This window comes from Gossypium hirsutum, chromosome A11, assembly GCF_007990345.1.
Source record: "Gossypium hirsutum isolate 1008001.06 chromosome A11, Gossypium_hirsutum_v2.1, whole genome shotgun sequence".
NCBI lineage: Eukaryota > Viridiplantae > Streptophyta > Magnoliopsida > Malvales > Malvaceae > Gossypium > Gossypium hirsutum.
In genome coordinates, this window is record NC_053434.1 from 85,253,142 (window position 1) to 85,266,442 (window position 13,301).

Consider the following 13,301-nt stretch of genomic DNA (forward strand, 5'->3'; position numbering starts at 1 on the left):
AAAATCAAATTGAGTTTACATTTAAACAGAGTGTAAATGAGCACAAATCTTCTGGTTTCTTACTAAGTAAGGCCTAAATTTCTTCTTAGTATCATTTCAATAGTATAATGAATTACGCAAAGCAATTCTAATAGACGTTGTAATAGAGGTATAAAATTGTGTGAATTGCAATTAAAGCCGGAAACATAAGCTGGTTATTTAAACATAAATTGCACTACTTACTTCATATATTTAATCAAATAATTGGGCCAACCCTTTGGAGAAATAGAAGGTTAGCCCAAGTATAAAATCAAACCATTTTAGGTGTCTGTCAAAAATCTTATTCCCGATCCTTACCCAGCTCGTTAAGTGCAACCTAAACCCTAAATCCCTAATTTACTCCGTTCCCCCCACTTCCTTCTGATTTCTAATTTCCCCTGGTTTTCAAATTCGTATAAATCTGAGTCCCACCCTCTTTGTAAATTTTCCTCTGGCCGAGATTTCCAGGTATTTAGATTCTCGTCTTTTGCTACTATAAATCTTACTTTACATTTCGTCTTCTTACCCAAACTTTTATTGATCTCCCAGTTTGTGCTTTTTCTTTTTTCCGTTTGTAAATTCTGATTGTTTGCTCTTTTTGCTTCAGATTGTGATAAAAAGCGGAGAAGAAAATGGATGAATATCAAGAGATGGAAAGGTTTGGGATGGAGAACGATTTTGAAGACGCACAATGGATAGAGGGCGAATTCTACTACAAAAAGCGCAAAGAAAAACGGACTCAGACAAAAGATGATGTTATTTATGGTGTTTTTGCATCTGATACCGACTCTGAAGACGGTGGTTCTTCTTCATCAAGGAAGAGAAGGAAAGAATTCGGGAAGAAAGCCGACTTGACGAAGCCTGTTAACTTTGTTTCTACAGGTACTGTAATGCCTACCCAAGAAATTGATAATAATTCTAAGGTAGAGAACGATAATAGTGTTCCGGATGATAATGGGAATGATAGCAGGCCTGGATTGGGGTCTGGCGTAGGTTTAGGGTTTGGTGGAAATGATAGCTTGCCCAAAAGTGATGGCAATGTTGTTGCTGATGAGGATGGTGATAGTAGTTTTTTGCCTACTGCCTTTGGGAGGAAGATAAAGGAAGGGGCACAAAGGAGAGAGAAAGAGAGGGAGAGGTTGAAAATGGAGAAGAAAAGCTTAGGAGGCAGAAGGGAGGCTGGAGGTGGTAATGGTGATGTTGGGTCTTTCGAGAAGCATACTAAGGGTATTGGGATGAAGTTGCTTGAGAAAATGGGGTATAAAGGAGGTGGTCTTGGGAAGAATGAGCAAGGAATTGTTGCACCTATTGAGGCGAAGATGAGGCCTAAGAATATGGGGATGGGGTTTAATGATTTTAAGGAGGCTAAGTTGCCAGGGCTGCAGCAGTTGGAAGAGAAGAAAAGTGTGAGTCAGCAGCCTGTTGGGAAAGCAAAGGAGAGGCTTTGGTCAAAGAATGCAAAGGGGAGGAAGAAGGAGGAGTATATTACAGTGGAAGAGTTGTTAGCAAAGAAGCAAGAAGAGGGTGTTGAGATTGTTCAGAAGGTGATTGATATGAGGGGGCCACAAGTTAGAGTTTTAACCAACTTGGAGAATTTAGATGCTGAAGAGAAGGCAAGAGAGAATGATGTTCCAATGCCCGAGTTGCAGCATAATTTGAAGTTAATTGTTGACTTGGCAGAGCTTGATATTCAGAAGATTGATAGGGATTTAAGGAATGAAAAAGAGACAGCATCGAGCTTGCAAAAGGAGAAGGAAAAGTTGGAGATTGAGGCTTCACATCAGAAGCAACATTTGGCTAATATGGAGCAAATTGTTAGTGTGCTTGGCCAGATTGAGGAAGAGAACTCATCTGGGAAATTGACCTTGGAGTCCCTTGCAAATAGTTTTAGGGATTTGCAGAAAAATTATGCTGATGATTACAAATTGTGTAACTTGTCCTGCATTGCATGTTCATTAGCTTTGCCTCTGTTTATAAGAATGTTTCAGGGTTGGGATCCTCTTCTGAATCCATCTTACAGGATGGAGGTGATATCAGCATGGAAGGATTTATTGCAAATAGATGGTAGTTATGACATTTGGGAGGATGCAGCAACACCTTATTGTCAGTTGATCTCGGAAGTTGTTTTACCAGCTGTGAGGATATCTGGCATAAACACATGGGAGCCTAGGAACCCTGAACCAATGCTTGGATTTTTGGAATCATGGGAAAAGTTACTTCCGTCACCTATTCTTCAGATCATTTTGGATACTGTGGTAATGCTGAAATTGTCAAGAGCAGTTGACTCATGGAATCCCCGTAAGGAAACTGTTCCAATCCATGTCTGGGTTCATCCATGGTTGCCAATGTTGGGGCCAAAGTTGGAGGGCTTGTATCAAACAATACGTATGAAGTTGAGTAATGTTCTTGATGCTTGGCACCCAAGTGATCCATCTGCTTATGCTATACTATCACCTTGGAAGACTGTTTTTGATTCAGTGAGTTGGGAACAACTTATGCGCCAATATATAGTCCCGAAGTTGCAGATTGCTCTGCAGGAGTTCCAAATAAACCCTGCAGATCAGAAGCTTGATCAGTTTTATTGGGTTATGTCTTGGGCCTCTGCAATTCCCATTCATCTCATGGTTGATTTGATGGAGAAATTTTTCTTTGTAAAGTGGCTGCAGGTTTTGTATCATTGGTTGTGTTCAAAACCCGACTTTGAGGAGATAAAAAATTGGTACATGGGTTGGAAGGGACTTCTGCCACAGGAGCTTTTGGCTAATGAAAGCATCCGCAATCAACTTAACTGTGGTCTTGAGATGATGGTTCAGGCTGCTGACCATGTACCAGTAGTGCAGCCTGGTTTGAGGGAGAATGTTACATATCTTAAGGTGCGTGAGCAGAGGCAGTTTGAGGCTCAGCAGAGAGCAGCCGCACATGCACAACAGCCAGCTGCAGCCCAGATGGATGGTGTTCCTGAGATGAGTTTGAAGGAGGTAGTTGAGACCTATGCACAGCAGCATGAGTTACTATTCAAGCCCAAGCCTGGAAGGATGCATAATGGTCAACAGATATATGCCTTTGGTAACATAAGTGTAATAGTTGATTCACTTAACCAGAAAATTTTTGCCCAAAAGGATAATGGTTGGTCCCTGGTCTCACTTGATGATTTGTTGAAAATGCACTATAATTCTCTTGCGAGGAGACGTTGAATTTTAGGTAGTTCACTAGGAAAGATGCTGCAGTGAGAAGTTGTTTTGAGTTTTAAGCTGTCCTTTGAAAGGAGGTTGGTGGTTTCTCTGGTTATAGAGGTCAAATGTATTATGCATGAAATGTTTTGAGAACACAAGAGTTTAGTTCCCCCTTGATTTTTCAATTATAGGAATTGAGAATTTCTTGGAAATGCTCAATTCAGAGCGTTACATGGGTGTCTTCTGATCTTGTAAATATGTTATTCAGCAGTACTGTCAGTAAACATGGTTTCTCTATTTCGAAGGAGGCTTGCCAGGTTCTCTCCTTTTATTATGTATCGGTGACCTCTACTCTACCCTGTATGTTGGCTTTTCTGGGCATTAACCACTGGGGATCCATCTGGCATGTCCAGATTCGTAGGAACCAGGTTTGACCATTAGCAATGTAGGCATTACCATTCATCTGGTAAATAATGTTTTGCCCGATTGTAATCTGACATTATTCTCAATCAACTTTGATGTGTAGGGATGGTTTGACATGATGATGGCAATGAAAAAGCTTCTTGATTGTTGAATGTCAAAGATCCATATAAACATATTTTTTTTATTTTTATCAGCAATTAATGCATAAGGATTGGCATTGTGTTCTTTGACATGTTCATCTTGAAGCTAATATTGTGCAGGTTGAATTGGCTTGCTTTGAATGGTCATCTTAGAATTAATCTGATCAATTTCTAACCACAGACCAGACATGTAAGCACTAAACTTGATATCCGGTGAATAGAATATCAATAGTTTAATACTTGCTGCAATAAAAGCAAGATAAGGTAAAATGAAGCAGACCGATTATACGAATAAGATATAATAGAGTTACATCCTGGATTTGAGTTTGTCTCCCCTTATAACCGGGTTTTCTTTAGCTAAACCTCGACGACCGGCCTTCTTGAAATCGTAGTTGCAGGAATGTTCCAAAGGGTAGCGGTGGAACTGACAGAAAACTTTGCCCCACCGACATGTAAACCCCATCAAGCCAAGCTTCCTGTTGCAGCTTTCACACCTGTTGATTTTTGAAGGACTAGAAATTAAGGTTGCAGAAACAACCGAATCAGAAGGGCTTGGTGCAGCAGCTGAACTAGTAGGATCATTCATTTTGGCCGATTTGGAGAGCTCTAATTTGTAACACTTGGAGCATAAATCCTTGGTCTCCACCGAACCATGGAAACCACAGCCGTTTGCACATAAAGGAGTAGCAGTCACCATCTTTCTTCTTCTCTGCTTTCTTGATCTTATCTTGGTTACTGCTAGAAAATTCTGAGAGGACTTCGAACTTTTTTCAGCTTATTTTTGTTTGCTTGAATGGAGTTGCTATCTTTGAAATGTTAAAAAGAGTGTTGAAAAGAGGGAGGGAGAGAGAGTCTAGAAGGCTTCGAGTCTAGAAACCCCCGTGAAGCTATCGGTGGATTATTGTACAACAGAATTACTATGAAGTTTTGGTAATCGAAATTTTTTGGCCGAACTTTTTCCTATTTGTTGACTATTAAGCTTTTAAAGTACTTTCTTTATTATCATAACTACAGAAAAAAAAAAACAGATCCAAAACCGGGTATTTGTGTCCAGAAATATAATACATAAAAAATTTGCTCCAACTTAGAGATTCTTAATCAGTTTGTTGGACACTTGGACTCTTGTCACAGCAAGTTTAGGATTTTTGGTCCCTTACCCTGAGCTTCTATAGTGACTCTTGACAAGGAAAAGTAATTTGAAGATACAAATTTTCCCTCTGTATATATATACAGTCATTTTTTATCATGTGTATGTTGAAGAGTTACAAAATCAATGTTTGACAAGCATGGCTTCCATTTTCTTCTTCCTCGCTGCGTGTTTTAGTTTCTCCAGCGCCACAAGTCCGACTTGCCTAACTCTCTCCCTGGATAAACCTATGCTGAAGAATCAACAAAAGAAGAAAAGGTCAAATGGTGTTCGACATTGAACGAAATTTGCATGAGAAATGAAACCAGAAAGAGACTGTTGAATACCAACGAAGTCCGCATACATGTAAAAGAAAATCTGTATATATGAACAAACATGTCCTTTTTTTTTTCTTCTTCTTTGTATTATTATTTTCAACATCAATCACTGTGACATGAGGAATAAATATCTATGATATTTGCTTTGTTAATGACATAGACATCAAGGTGATCTTAAGTATAAAACAACTAAAGCTTTGCACTCAATATCATGTATTATCTTTTACTCTAACCGGTTGTTGATGGTAAATAAAATAAAAAATAAAAAAACTATGCATATGCTCACCGTTTACTGATGTCCTCCCATGTAAGACTTTCCTTATCCAAACCATGATAAAGCCGTATAATCTCCCTTTCTCGTTCTCCGAGAGTTATATCGATTAGTCTGTTCACTTCATCCTGTAAATGTAATGCAACATCGAAATCCAGATGCACGACAAAGAAACAGTTAAAATGTAAAGCTTAGCAGTAGCAGATTTTACATATTATTATATCATAAAATCAGTCTCCGATTTCCCTCTTTATCTAAAATAGCAAGCACTATGAGCCTCACTTCTGGCTGTATCTAAAATATATACCTTGAGTGCCCACTCATCTACTCCATGCCATGGATTGTTTTCTACATGGTTATCTGCAATGTACTGAAAAGATGAAAGGAAAATTGTTAGTAGTCGATAACAGGAAAGAGGAAAAGGGGGATTGAAATTCTATAGAGTTGGTTCATATAAAACATGAACTTACACTATGGTGAGTCTCTCCAGGAAGACCATTCAAAGACGGGAAAGCATCCCTGTCAAGGGAGAAGACCTTACTGACTGCCTGCATTTAGTGAAAAGATAGCATGAGCATGGAAAGTGCAATTGCAATATATAGTTCCTAGAAAGTAAGTTCCGAAAAAATCGTACCTCTGTGGCATTCCTAACTTTCTTCTGAGACATGTTCAGACTCTCAGCAATCCTCTGAAAGTATAAAAGAATCAATTACTTAAATGATGGCTCGTTGAGAGAATAAGATACTTGGCTACTTGCATAAAGTAAAGACTGGACATAGAAATTAAACATTTATTTATTTTGAAATAAAATGATGCAGTTCAAATCAAGCTAAATGTAATGGGAGCCACTTACATCAATAGTCGGTGTTATTCCTTTCTCCTCCAGCCTATATTTTGCATTTCGGATTAATCCCAATCTTTCATGCAAATATGTAGGCAATCTTAATGTTCTTGAGTTCTCAACCAGTGCTCTAGAAACACCCTGAGATGAAGTATGAACTATGTTAGATTTTGTACAATCATAAGAAGATAAATACAAAGCTACAGAAGCATTAGGTTGTACAATCATAATCGCACATCTCAATTGACAATCTCAGGCACCATGCTCTTGCATCAACGATAATATTAATTTAGAAACTTTTATTTGGTTCAGAGCGAGTAATAACGTGCACAATGTTTCTCAACAAAATTAGATGACTATTACCTGACGTATCCACCAGTACACATAAGTTGAAATTTTATATCCCTTTGAAGAATCAAATTTTTCGATACCACGCAATAGTCCAATCAAACCGCCCTACACATAAAACAACCAAGTTCATAAAAGTTCATAGTTTGATATAGCTAGTGTCAGCAGATTGATTTATCATGCGTCAAAGGCAATTGATGTAGTAGATTACCTGAATAAGATCAGACATTTCAGCACCCATGTTATCATATCTTTGAGCTATCGACATAACCAAGCGAACATTGCTCATTGCCAATTTTTCTCTTGCCAAAGAACATTCGATTGACCTTGACCGTAACTCAGCACGAGAAACTTTCAAGGAAGTTGCAAGCTGTTCATCAGATGGCTCACATCCCAGTCTCTCCTTCAATCTAGATTTCCAGGAAAACAGTAAGAAACAAGTTTCAAGAATTTAGTGGTTTTGAATTGGAATGATTCATCTAATACAACATCATATATCATGACCTTAATATGTGCTCCTCCAAGGAAAGTCCAGCTTTGATTTTCTTTGACAAGCGCACAACTTCCGCATGGCTAAGCAAATCTTCACTCACTACACCCTTCACATAACCCTTCAAGCGATTTTGGAGCAGCTCTGGCCCGATCAATGATCTTAGCTGCTTAGCGTTAGGTTGTATCATTGATTTATTTTGGCTCAGAATCTTCCTCTTAGTATTGAATCTTCGTTGCCGAGCAGACACCCCAGAACATGTAACAGGTACCTTGCTGTGAGTTTTTCGACTTGGTGATTCAATGAACATCGTCCTCTCAAAAGAAAGTGTCCATTGCTTTTCAAGCATAGACTTTTGAAGCAAAAGAAGAGCCTCTACAGAGCAGTCAAGATCATAGCTTTCTTGTTCTAAGTCATTGGCTCCATGGATCCAAGGCTCTACTGTTGAAATACTGGATGCAGTATCCACATGCCCTTTAAAAGCTTTAATTGACTGCGTGTGCCGATTGGATGATGGAAGATTTTGGCTACAATTAGATGATCTTTTTGCAACTATTAAAGTCTTTGTGGAAGGAGTTTGATAATATGAAGATCCATAATCACCAGCATACGACAGCTTATCTACGGTTTCCGAATAAGAAAAGGAAGAGCTCAAGAGTCTCTTTCCGGTGCTAAGTCCAATCACAGCAGCAGTGGCCATCATACAGATTCTTCTCACTTTGATACAATTACCATCACACAATTTAGCACGCTTGTCAAAATTAAAACAATTCAACCATTATATCCGGAGGCGACTAAGCTAAACAAAATTATTCTCCTCTTGTACTCTAAATCTCCTGTATATCACTGCTACAAAGAGGGTAAAAGAAGCTAGGATTATTTATTTCATATACATAAACTATATGGAAATGAGAAACTAAACTAAAATAGATGGATAAATAAATGAAACAAGTAAAGGAACGAAAAAGGTTGGTTTTTCCCAATCAGTAACACAAGGTTTTATCTAATTCAAGTAAATCCCAGAAAGATGTAGCTCAGGATGGTTTGACCAAAATCTTTTTGAAAAAAAACCCTAATTGTATGAGAATCCTACAACCATGTGAACACAACAAATGGTTTGATATTTGAAGTATTTTAAAGCATTAAAGGACTGATACTTCAAGATCTGAAACTATTTATAAATAACAAAGAATCTGGAAATTTGAAACACAAAAACTAATTCATTCTTCTATGCTTAATCTTCCTCTAAAACTTATATTTTGAAGCTTGTAAACGACCTAATCTTAAGAAATATCCACTAACTTGGATGTCCCCACAACAAAGAAAATTAATTTTTAAGCAGAACCCAAGTTTTATTATTATTATTAAATTGAATTATGATCACAAAGTTCAGTCATTTATGCAAACACATAGCAAACTTATAGCTGTAAATGGAACAACTTTCTATCTCTTTCATCTAAATTATGTATTTTTCACTTGTTTATGAACAAAAACAACAACCCATATCCATGTAAGAGAAGGGGAGAAAATGAACATGAACATCTTATCAAAACAAACTTGATCGAAAGATCAAGGTCTGTAAAAGGCAATGACCAAAAGCTTACCTTAAAAAACTAGCAGCTACAACAAGAAGGAAATGAAAGAAACAAGAAGAAGAAAGAAAGACGTGTGTTCCAAAGTGTAAAGTAGAACAGTTAGCAAAGGAAGAGGATAGAGCTTGGAACCGGTACTCCGGAGTTTGTTTTAGAAACTAGAAGCTTTTTTAGATTTAATAATTTGTAAATATAAATATATATATAGTGATTATGTTGGGATTTAATTTATGATAAAATTGAAGAAGAAAGGGTGCCAAATGGACATAAAGGATATAGAGAAGATAGATTCCATTGGCTACACTAGATATTGGGTCCATGTTTGAGTGGTGCATAGCTTTCCATTTCGCTTCTCTGTTTTTATTTTTTGGGGATTTTTTTTCTCGGTTTAATCTGTTTCATATATTTGAGGACGGGTTGGGTTTGGGCACCACTAACAAACTAACTAATAACAATGAGCAAATATCGATGAATGATGGGCCCACTTTCCACGTCATCCCCCAACAAACAGTGTGCCTCATTCACGTTACTTCCTTTTTCTTTTCTTTTATATTTTTATCTCAACTAATATTTAAAACTTTTATTTAGTATTATCCGTTGAAAATTAATCAAATCGATTAAAAAAATTAAAAAAAAAACTGTCTATATATAAAACAAGTCATATTATTACAAGAGTATTTTTTCTTTTTTTTTTTCCAATAAAAATAATAAAAAAATATTTATGAAGAAATTATATGTAGCTAACATCTTCAAAATCTTAGCTTTACCCTTTAACAAAAAACTTTATTTTAATTTTTTATATACTTTAATTTTATTGTAAAAATATTTTCACATGCATATATGTTATTATTAGATTCAAATCATATGTTTTATTATTTATTAAATATTATTTTTAACTGCACATTTATGTTTTAAACATGTGGTTGATAAATGCACACATGAATTCTAAATATAAGGTTGATAGGATTACTAGTACTATATTTAAGGGGTTTAGTAAGTTGTGTCATTCTTTAATCGGGTCCCAACTTAGTTGAGTAAATAACTAAAACCTTTATATTTATATAAAATAATAAATTTATTGTAGGGAAATTTTTATCATTTCAAATCATATGAAACTAAAATAATGCACTTGATGAGATTTGAACTAAAAACACAATAATTTTCAATGTCTTTACCAATTTAAGTAAAACTTTATTTAATCTTTAAATTAATTTTTTTTTGTAAATATATTTGTTATACATATTTACACCTAGATTGTGGATATAATTTTGTTTGAATGTGGTACGAGCTTTTTTGTTGCTGTTGTTGCCTACTTAAAAGCCTTACATAACCTACCTATTAGTCTCATGGGCTTCAAGTCCTACCAACCCAATTTTTTTTAAAAAAAGAATCATATCTATAACTATATATGAAAAAAAAATCTTAAATGACATATTAGGAGAACTCTAGGATCTTTGTTTATGTTGTAAACTCAATTCATAGGTTTTTGTTGCCATTAATCTATGGGCATCATTCGTTACCACAACATGCAAATGTTTGGAAGTCAATTTTTTGATGTGATTTCCTTATTCCTCAATCAGATGCATGGTTATTATTGAGAACTTTTAATCAGGACTTGTGCTTCATAGCCAAAATCACTTTTCAAAATCAGATACTCTTGAAACGACTATACTTAAAACTCACTTATGTGAATGTTAATTAATGGAGATCCTTGAAAATGTCCACACTTCATGTGGATAAATAATTATGATGGAAATGATACAGTTTGAGAATAAATTGACCATGAACTCGTTAATCATGAAGCTCTAGAATAGCTTGAAAACTTCACTTTTTTAAATCTACCTACCATACTTTCAGATCATAGCCCTGTGATCTTCTTTTTTGAATTTAAAACACCAATTGGCCAATGCCTATACAAATTTGAAATAATACGAGATACCCACAAGCAATATAGTTACATTATTCAACAAACTTGCAATTCTCACACAACCGGCTCCCTGACATCTGCCTTAATGCAAAAATTAAAGATCATTTAGTCATCTCTACTTTTGGAACAAAATGATCTTTGTAAACCATAGTACACAATGAGAACAACTCAAAAAAAATTTTGATAATACCAAGATAACCCAACATTTTGCTTCAATGTTAAAGAGAAAAACAACTTCGAGCTAAACTCCTTAACCTCGAGTAGTAAGAACATATTCATTAGGCGTAGAAAGAAATGACTAATTGGATACTAAACGAAGATCGAAATACAAATTTCTTCTATGCAATAGCTGCCAAGCGTTGATCTACTAACCGTATCCTGGGGCTCTTTAATGAGCAAGAATAATGGATAGATAACCATAAAGCAATAGATGGCATGACAGTTAGGTATGTTTTCAGTATCTCTTACCATCATTGTTTTTTTTATCTAATGAACTCCATACCTTTCAACTGCACTCCAAGCACAACTTGAAGCCCCTTTTATGGAATATGACAACATGACTGTTGTATTCCACGTTCACCCATCCAAAGCACTTGGAATAGATGGGAAACTTGGCTTTTTCTACCAAAAATACTAAATATTGTGGGTCGCCTTACAATTCAAGCATGCCTCATATTCCTTAATTTAGGAATTCAACAAAAACATTAATAGCTCTCATTCCAAAAGGTTAACAACAACGAAGCCTCAACGTATATCAAATTATCAATCTTTGTAAAGCCATATACATGATATGCTCAAAAGTATTAGTTAACCGTTTCAAACCTGTGACACCCCAAAATTTACCCTAGTCGGGAAGTGGTTTCGGGACCGCTAAACCGCGTCATAAAAATAATTAGCTGTCATATTTGATGCTTATTATATGTATATATGCATGTGTGAAAATTCCATGTTTGAATTTTTTTTTAATTGAAGGTGAATTTTAGTAAATAGGACCTATGTGAGAAAATCTGGAAATGTGATTGGTTAAATTACAAGGACCTATTAAAGCATGTGGTGAGAATAATGGCTTTGCATGTCAAATACCCCTTCTTTTATACATAGTGGCCGGCCATGATGGAGCATATATTAGAATAGGTGGTAAGTTTCCATGAAGTGGTCATTATTTTATGTAAAGGAAAGGAAATAATAAAAAGAAATACTAAGGATAATAAAAGAAGTAACAAAAAAACAAAAGGGGGTCATTACCTTGTTCTTCTTAGCCGTGCAAGAAGAAGAAAAAGGAGGGGGGGGGAGCAAAGGCATTCGGCCTTTTGAATGAAGAGGAGGTTAGTAAATTTTGTTAATTTTTCTTTTGAAATAATAGTTGTTTGGGTTAATCATCACGTTTTTCTTACCTAGCCATACTAAAATTTCGAATTTAGAGTGTTGGATGGAGCTTTCGGTTATGGTATGTGTGAGAAGAACTTGATTTTTTTCTTACCTTTAAGTTTTGATGGATAAAGAAACAAAAGGTTGTTGATGAAAGAAATTAATGTGTTAAGAGATTATATGAAACTTATTCATGTTTATATATGTTATATGCATTGAAAATGGTTGATGATTTTGGAGGTGATTAGCTTGAATCGGCCATGGTATATCCATAAACACGATCTATGCTTGTTATGTTACTCATGGTTAAAACAATTCGGCTATGACATTCGGCCATGGATGGTTGTATTTCTTTGATGTCGTTTTTGATGCTTTAGGGTATTGAGGGTTGATTATAGATGAGGTGAGTTTCTTGATTTAAAATTTGATGGATGTTAAGCTAGTTAGGCAACCAAAGGTTCAATATTTTGTTATGTGGTCATATGTGCATTTCGGCCATGGTCTTTGCTTGAATATGAGATTTGTAATGTGATTTTCCTAAATTGTCTATGAATTTTTGGTTGTTGATTTCATGGTAATGGTATATTGAATCCATGACTTGAATCCATGAAAATTTAGTAAGGTTGCATTCGGCAACTTGCTTGGAATTAAAAAAATTGATGTCTAAGCTTAGGTGATTTCGATGATGATATATATATATTCATAAGTATATTTAGTTGATTCGGCTTTGGTAGTTGCATGAGGTTATTAGCCGAATATACTAACATACATATACATGTGAAATTGGATTGTAAATATTTAGCAAGGTGGTTAAACTAGTTAAATTATTGATTTAGCTCAAGGAGTTAAAGGAGGTGAATCGAGCAAAGGCAAAGAAAAGGTTATCGAGTAGCCGAGTTGGAACCGTCTTACCCAACACGAGGTAAGTCATTAAGCATGTAGTTGGTATTATTTCAAATGGTCATAATGTTTATGTATTGATGCTGAATGGAATGAATAAATATACATATATATATATATATGCATGTACGTATGTGATGATGAAATTGTTGAATGAAAGAAAAGAGGTAAGATGTACTGAGTTGTTGATCTCGGCACTAAACGTGCGGGATAACCATTTATGACCATGAGATTGGCGCTAAGTGCGCGGGATTAAATTGTACAGCACTAAATGTGCGAAATGAATATGATGCACTAAGTGTGCGAATTGACCATGCGGCACTAAGTGTGCGAGTTTGACTATGTA

At 35.7% G+C, this 13,301-nt stretch overlaps 3 protein-coding genes across 4 annotated transcripts; 1 reads left to right on the forward strand and 2 right to left on the reverse strand.

The window, feature by feature from the left end:
• Positions 1 to 262: 262 nt before the first annotated feature.
• On the forward strand, positions 263 to 3,766 carry LOC107891346 (septin and tuftelin-interacting protein 1 homolog 1). The gene is made up of 2 exons (XM_016816109.2): positions 263 to 486; positions 626 to 3,766. The coding sequence occupies exon 2, from the start codon at positions 651 to 653 to the stop codon at positions 3,210 to 3,212; it is 2,562 nt and encodes an 853-aa protein (XP_016671598.1). The 5' UTR covers positions 263 to 486; positions 626 to 650; the 3' UTR covers positions 3,213 to 3,766.
• A 94-nt stretch (positions 3,767 to 3,860) lies between these two features.
• On the reverse strand, positions 3,861 to 4,451 carry LOC107891366 (zinc finger A20 and AN1 domain-containing stress-associated protein 10). The gene is made up of 2 exons (XM_016816141.2): positions 4,118 to 4,451; positions 3,861 to 3,997 (listed from the first exon to the last, which is right to left on the reverse strand). The coding sequence occupies exons 1-2, from the start codon at positions 4,449 to 4,451 to the stop codon at positions 3,861 to 3,863; spliced, it is 471 nt and encodes a 156-aa protein (XP_016671630.2).
• A 346-nt stretch (positions 4,452 to 4,797) lies between these two features.
• On the reverse strand, positions 4,798 to 9,174 carry LOC107891353 (RNA polymerase sigma factor sigA). 2 transcript variants are annotated; one of them, XM_016816121.2, is made up of 10 exons: positions 8,773 to 9,174; positions 7,183 to 8,014; positions 6,890 to 7,088; positions 6,694 to 6,786; positions 6,343 to 6,471; positions 6,124 to 6,177; positions 5,960 to 6,037; positions 5,797 to 5,859; positions 5,505 to 5,617; positions 4,798 to 5,133 (listed from the first exon to the last, which is right to left on the reverse strand). In XM_016816121.2, the coding sequence occupies exons 2-10, from the start codon at positions 7,869 to 7,871 to the stop codon at positions 5,025 to 5,027; spliced, it is 1,527 nt and encodes a 508-aa protein (XP_016671610.1). In that variant the 5' UTR covers positions 7,872 to 8,014; positions 8,773 to 9,174; the 3' UTR covers positions 4,798 to 5,024. The 2 variants fall into 2 exon arrangements, with proteins under 2 accessions (XP_016671610.1, XP_016671617.1); XM_016816128.2 differs by having other exon boundaries at positions 7,183 to 8,017; positions 8,773 to 9,088.
• Between the last annotated feature and the right edge of the window lie 4,127 nt (positions 9,175 to 13,301).

Bases quoted from the DNA above. Each gene is read 5' to 3' on its own strand.
- LOC107891366 (XM_016816141.2), bottom strand. From the start codon at position 4,451: ATGGTGACTGCTACTCCTTTATGTGCAAACGGCTGTGGTTTCCATGGT. The intron at 3,998-4,117 runs GTTTAGCTAAAG...CTTTTATTGCAG, and splicing joins CAAGAAGGCCGGTCGTCGAG to CAAGTATTAAACTATTGATA.
- LOC107891346 (XM_016816109.2), top strand. From the start codon at position 651: ATGGATGAATATCAAGAGATGGAAAGGTTTGGGATGGAGAACGATTTT.
- LOC107891353 (XM_016816121.2), bottom strand. From the start codon at position 7,871: ATGATGGCCACTGCTGCTGTGATTGGACTTAGCACCGGAAAGAGACTC. The intron at 7,089-7,182 runs GTCATGATATAT...CTGGAAATCTAG, and splicing joins TTGGAGGAGCACATATTAAG to ATTGAAGGAGAGACTGGGAT. The intron at 5,860-5,959 runs GTAAGTTCATGT...TCATCTTTTCAG, and splicing joins CTGGAGAGACTCACCATAGT to TACATTGCAGATAACCATGT.